Here is a 6353-nt window from a genome sequence, read left to right as displayed (position 1 = left end):
CCCTCCCCCCGGTCGCCGCCGTCATGTCCACTCCCTGTCACCCCCGTCGGCTCCGCCGGCCAGAGAGAAGGGAGAGAGGGCGTGTATCCTTTGCATCCCTTCTTGCATATCCTTTCATTTGACATGACATGAAGTTTTTTTTTTGAGGGATTGACATGGCATGAAGTTGGATGTGGTCATGTGGAGGTACTCGCAAAAAAAAAAGTTGGATGTGGAGGATTATTATGTGAAACGTGGGGGAATAATCCACCGGGTGTGACGAAGGCGTAACCTATTGTGGAAGGCGTAATCGGTTTCTATCTCTGAAACTTCTCTGAATCTCTCTGTAGCTATCTCGTGTAGTCGTGCTCACGTCCGGCGGTCGCCGCGGCGGCAACCCCAACTCGCCTCCCCGTTTGTGACGCGGATGCGGCGCCGCCATCGGCTGACGCCGGAGACGAGAAGCATCCTCCCGCCTCATCTTCTCTGCGGATCCAGCCTCCTCGGGCAGCGAGCTGCCTGCGGGGGAGGAGGGGCAGCGTCGGCGGGGCTGCGGTGGAGGAGCGGCAGGAGGTACAAGTCGCGACGCCTGATTCAGGGGAACAGAGGTGCCGCAGCCCGCGGGCAGTGGCAAGTGCACGGCATAGCGGCAGAAGGAATGCCTAGCACCCGCCTGGTGCCGGCGGCGGGGGCAGAAAGGGGCGGTGGCCGGTGGGGCTCTAGCACCCGCCGGGCGGCCGCCGCCACATCAAGCTCGGCGAGCTCCAGCTCCCTGGACATGCCGCCGATGTGCTGCTCTGTCACTGTAAGTAGTTGGTATTGTTCTTGTGATCTTGTCTGATACTACCTGTTTAGTGAAGATATTTTTGTGTGCAACTTACCTCATGCAAAATCACTAGATCCAAGATTCCCACATCTTTTCTTGTTCATCTCTGGGTTTCACCTAGTACCTACCTATCAGTTGCATCAGTAATACCTCTTTTGACAAGCTGCACATGAGTTCTAAAATCACTCCTTTTTAGTTGGGTTGTACAATTATGACTTTGTGCTACTTCAAGGATTTTAAATAAGATGACTGCATGCATCATTATGATGCAGAGGCCGGGGGTACGCCTCCATTTCCAAAAAAAAAGTTGGGTTGTACAATCTTGGTTATGGTGAAATACTTGAAATGTGATTTAAGAAATAATAATATGCAAAGTTGCATCAGAAGCTTCTATCGACCGGCTGCAAAGCTTAATCAAGCTCTGTGTTTCTCTTTGTTACCTTTGGATGAAACCTGACAGGATCAAGCTCCTAAGACTGCTGAGCTGTTATACTTTAGACCAATTTTCAGAGTTCATTCCTTTCTGCGGAAAAGCTCTCCAGATTGTGTTGATTGTTTGGAATGGCTAGTGCTGCTTCAACTTTTTTCTAGCATTAGACTTGCTTGGAATTTCTATTTTTTTCTTCTTCTGATTTTTTATCCTCCATTCTGGAACAAACCGCCTCGACAGAGCTCACCTTGGGAGGTCTTGTGTGTGGACATGCAGCTTGATAAATTTGTATACTTTGTGTCAACCATGGAACAACATTAATAAGCTTATGAAGGCTATCCTGGTCAGTTTGTCTAGTTTGGAGATTAAAATGTCTGGAGTTGTACAGTGAATAATATTTGGTTTCGTTAAAGTTACAATCAACTAACGTGCTATAAATGGTTTCAGATGAAGTAGTATGCTGTGTGGAGTACCACTTGGAGACAGTTTCAGGCAGTAGAAAGATCAGGTTAGTTTCAAGTGAAAAGAAAAATCAGGAGTAGGTTAGAAAAATGAGTCAAACATGATTGCTTTCTTTTTCTGTTTGGAGACCCCATATGCTTATTTGGGCTGTGGATGACATGCAGCTTGATTCATTTTTATACTTTGTGTCAACTATGAAAAGCATTAACACAGGCTTATGAAGGCTGTCCTGCTCAGTTTGTTTAGTTTGGAGATTAAAATTTCTGGAGCTTTACTTGTTTTCCACATTTATTTTCCCTTCAGCTTTTCAAACCATTGAATAATATTTGGTTTCATTAACATGCCGTAAAGGATTTCAGATGAAGTATGATGCTGCGTGGAGTACCACTGTGAGACAATTTCAGGTAGCAGAAAGATCAGGTTAGTTTCAAGAGAAAAGAAACATCAGGAGCAGGTTGGGAAAATGAGGCAAACAAGATTATTTCAAAATTCGTCAATGTAAAATACCTAGAAATCCTATGAATGAATGGCTGATCTGATCCGTTAGTACTCCCCCAAATCACTAGAAAATTGCACCGCGGAATCTCTCTCAAATAATTGTTGCTTCATGAGGCGGAACTTGAAACCGGCCTCACTACATATTTAGTACTGTACGTAGTTTGCAATGTAATGTTCCTTTCAGTGTGAACCTAATTGAGAAAAATAAAATGACAGAAATAGGGAGAATCTTTCTAAACATAATGAATTATTCGAGGTGTGATTGCTACACTTTGTTACATCTAACTGAATGCTTCTGTTGCCATCCAAACAAAGTCTGGACTGTCTTAACATGTCTGGCCAAATGAGGGATGAATGGTCACAAAGATGAGGATGTAGTAGAGGCAACTAGCAAGTCACTGAACTGTATGCTTTTCCTGTTCATAATAACATGCCTGCAATTTCCACAATGAGTCATTAGTGCATATTTTGCAATGTAACATTTCGTCGCGAACATAATTGTGGAAAGTGTGCCTAAAGAATGGTCTAGACAGAATGGGAACCTTTCTACTCTAACATACTGGGAAACACTGATTATGAGTTATGCAGTTATCAGGAATGAATTGGTTTTCGAATTTCTGAGGTCAAAGTTTGAGCTGAAAAAATGTGACACCTCATTAGCTTGCTACACATGTTTATAATATTTTGAAATGTATCTTCTATATAGTATCTTGATGGAAATGTTTAATTCATCTAGCCATAAAAACATGTACCCTATCACAAATCTGTGAGTGTCATGCACAGCATCACTATTTACTGGTCTCATTTATTTATTTGAATTTTTAAAAATGGATGGGTGGTTTAATTATATGACCACCCAAGTGATATAATATTTTGTTGTCTAAATCTTCTTGCCGGTCTTAATTTCACCAAGCCTGATTCAGAACACATGAAATTCACATAAGTCAACAGGATTTTGTTCTATCCTGCTGGAATTGGGGAAAAATCATTTGCTCCAAACAAGGACAAGGTAGTCAGGTAACTCTAGTGCGGCACTAGTAGTGCAGTTTGTTCATTATGAAAGGGCAGGGGTATAATTTTTAGGAAAGATAATTATAAATATGTACCTGTGGCCCACAGAAATTGCTAAGCCCGAATATACATGACTTGAGAAGAAAATCAGTATTAAAAACCCACAAAAAATGCGTAAGAAAAAGAAATTAAGGCACGCAAAGCAGAGGAAACTAAGCTTGGCAGCCAACGGCTATAAATACCTCACCACCTTGTTCGCACCATCCAAAGAAACAGAGTTCCAGCAGAGAAAAGTGAGATCTGCCTTCTTCCCCCATCATGGCTGCCATGTGGTATCCGATCATCGGTCTCCTCCTTCTCATGCTCCCACTCGGGCCCTCCTCCGCCATCAAGTTCCCACTCATAGGCAACGTCTACCCTGATGGGTATGTTTCTCTAATCCCTTATCAGATTTGAGGTTTTCTCCATATATTTGACACTCTTTTCTGTGCCTCTGCAGCCACTTCTATGCTACGTTGCAGATTGGTAAGCCCTTGAAGCCCTACTTCCTGGACATCGACACTGGCAGCAACCTCACTTGGCTGGAGTGTGAGCACCCAGATCACGGCTGCAAGGGCTGCAACCAGGTAACAACACTCGATTCTGCAATATCGCATATTATCTTGTACTTGTAATACTCTGTGTTTAAAGCTACATGTTCAATCCAAGGATATTATTGGTAAAGAATGTACAACACAATCTTGATATATTGCTTTGTTTTGCCAGAGGACACCACACCCATATTACAAGCCAGCAGCTCATAACTTGATGGTGAGATGTGACAGCTGGATATGTGCTCAACTGCGCAAAGACCAGCCTGGTAGTCCTCAATGCCCCAACAGCGATCCACATCGATGCCACTATGATATCCAATATGTCTCCGGGAGGTCAAAAGGCGACCTTGCCAACGACATGATCTTTATCAATAGGAGAGATGATATGAACTACGTTTTCGGGTACTGCGCTAACTGAATACTAATGTTGCGTGCTCAGTACCCACCTGGATTTGGATGTTGATGATGATGCATTGTCACTCTCTTTTTGCACAGATGTGGATACGAGCAGGAGGAGCCATTAGAGCAGCCATCGCCACCGGCGGTAGATGGCATCCTTGGACTCGGGAGGGGAAGCGTAGGATTTGTCGCTCAACTCAAGGCACAAAAGAAGATAGTCAGGAATGTCATTGGACATTGCCTCAGCATCCATGGAAATGGGAACCTGTACATTGGGGACTTCAGGCTGCCCCCAGGCGACGTCACCTGGGCACCCATGAGTACATCTTTGTAAGAATTGTCGCTCATGAACTTCTTGTTTGTGATCATGGCTTTCGTTTTTAGTTTGTGGTTCCCGTGCCCATGCTAGCATTGCATAAATCTAATATGTGTAGTTAGAGAAGACTATGGTTGATAGTTGTTTTCTGTTCAATTGGTTCCAAACATTATACCATCGTCTTCTCCCAGGCCTTACTACTCACCCGGCCCAGCAACACTGCTCTATGACGAACAGCCGATAAGAGGTAGTCCAGCATTCACGACAGTATTTGACAGTGGAGCCACCTACACCTACATGCCTGGCCAGATATACAATGGCCTTGTTTCAAAGGTAGATTTCAAACCACAGTGCACTCTGATGCCCATACATTTGAATAGAGATAATAAACATGGAACTCACGACATTTGATTCTTTCAGGTTCAAGACACCCTCCACAAATCATCACTTAAAGAGGTGAAGGATCGTGCTCTGCCTCAATGCTGGAAAGGAAAAATGCCATTCAGATCTGTCGACGATGTGAAGAATGAATTCAAGTCACTGTCGCTAAAAATTACCCATGCCCGCGGCACCAGCAACCTGGACATCCCTCCTGAAAACTACCTCATCGTGACGGTAAACATTCAATAGCTCAACTGATAAGCAATTAAGCATCACTGGACAGTGAATCATTGGAGGTAATTAAGGACAATGGTTAACATGTCTCTGTATGTTCCGTGGCAGAAAGACGGGAATGCGTGCTTGGCCATCCTCGATGGCTCGTCGGATCGTGTTCTGAGGCATCTCATCTTAATTGGAGGTATGAAGCTCAGATTTAGATATAAATTGTCTAGTTCTTGAAACTAGTAAGCCTTGCATGTTTTTTAAGATTTTATATTTTGATCTTCTATTTTGCAGATGCTATGATGCAGGATCTGTTTGTGATATATGACAACGAGGTCAACCGTATCGGATGGGTCCGTGCACAGTGCGACAGGATGCAGGACCTTGAGTCTGGCATCATTGATTCACGTCTCTGAATAAAGTTCGAATCGACATAGACAAAAACCTTAGCAACAACAAAAGAGTGCTCTCGTACGGTATTCAAAAGATTGTATGGCGCTCCCGTTTATAATGAAACATGTTGACATGTTGAGGAATAAATAAAGTGTAAAGAGAGAATCAAGTGGACATGATTTGGCAGGCATTTCTCATTCTTATATAAAGAGAGAATCAGGATAGAAGAAAATATACTAGGTAGCTTGGACCATATTAACCCTGAGAAAATAAAATCAAAATCAAAATCGTGAATGTAAAAATCCTAAAAGGCCAATGATTGGACGGCTGATCTTATCTGTTACTACTCTGCCAAATCACACTGTAAAAAATCTCTCTCATATAACGGTTGCTTCACTGAGTGGAGCTTGAAACTGTTTGTGCCCTCACTACATATTTAGCGTTTTGTAATGTAATACTCCTTTCAATGTGAACCTAATTGAGAAAAAATAGAAATGACAGGAAAATGAGAATCGTTTTTTCTTCAGAAAATGAGGGGTCTTTCTAAACATCATGAATTATTCAAGGTGAGATTGCTACACCTACATTGGTACATTTTTTGCAATGAAATACTACAAATAGAGTCAGGTGTTACTATCCAACTGAATGCTGATGTTGCCTTCCATATAAAGTCTGACTGTCTTAACATGCCTGGCCAAAACGAGGGATGTAGTAGAGGCAAATAGTAAGTTATTAATGTGCATAATACGATGGAGTTTTTGCTCTTGTTTCCCACTTACTTGAAGCTCTAAAAAAATTCACAATACATATTTGATTCTTGCTTTCTTTTCAGTTTTTTTGAAA

General features: G+C 42.7%; 1 protein-coding gene across 6 annotated transcripts; it reads left to right on the top strand.

Annotated features, from left to right (window-relative positions):
* Nucleotides 1–251: 251 nt before the first annotated feature.
* Nucleotides 252–5742, top strand: LOC109737864 (aspartic proteinase Asp1). Of its 6 annotated transcripts, none has more exons than XM_020296992.4 (11): nucleotides 252–784; nucleotides 1476–1578; nucleotides 1683–1743; nucleotides 2049–3631; nucleotides 3706–3832; nucleotides 3972–4201; nucleotides 4295–4528; nucleotides 4706–4847; nucleotides 4935–5129; nucleotides 5238–5313; nucleotides 5412–5742. In XM_020296992.4, exons 4-11 carry the CDS (start codon nucleotides 3525–3527, stop codon nucleotides 5531–5533), a joined length of 1233 nt encoding a protein of 410 aa, XP_020152581.1. In that variant the 5' UTR covers nucleotides 252–784; nucleotides 1476–1578; nucleotides 1683–1743; nucleotides 2049–3524; the 3' UTR covers nucleotides 5534–5742. The 6 variants fall into 6 exon arrangements, with proteins under 6 accessions (XP_020152581.1, XP_020152580.1, XP_020152582.1 ...); XM_020296994.4 differs by having other exon boundaries at nucleotides 282–784; nucleotides 2057–3631; XM_020296991.4 differs by lacking the exon at nucleotides 1476–1578 and having other exon boundaries at nucleotides 256–784.
* The last annotated feature ends 611 nt before the right edge of the window (nucleotides 5743–6353 follow it).

Source organism: Aegilops tauschii, chromosome 4 (assembly GCF_002575655.3).
Source record: "Aegilops tauschii subsp. strangulata cultivar AL8/78 chromosome 4, Aet v6.0, whole genome shotgun sequence".
Classification (NCBI taxonomy): domain Eukaryota; kingdom Viridiplantae; phylum Streptophyta; class Magnoliopsida; order Poales; family Poaceae; genus Aegilops; species Aegilops tauschii.
Note: the sequence above shows the minus strand (reverse complement) of the source record. Positions and strands in the feature narration are given on the sequence as shown.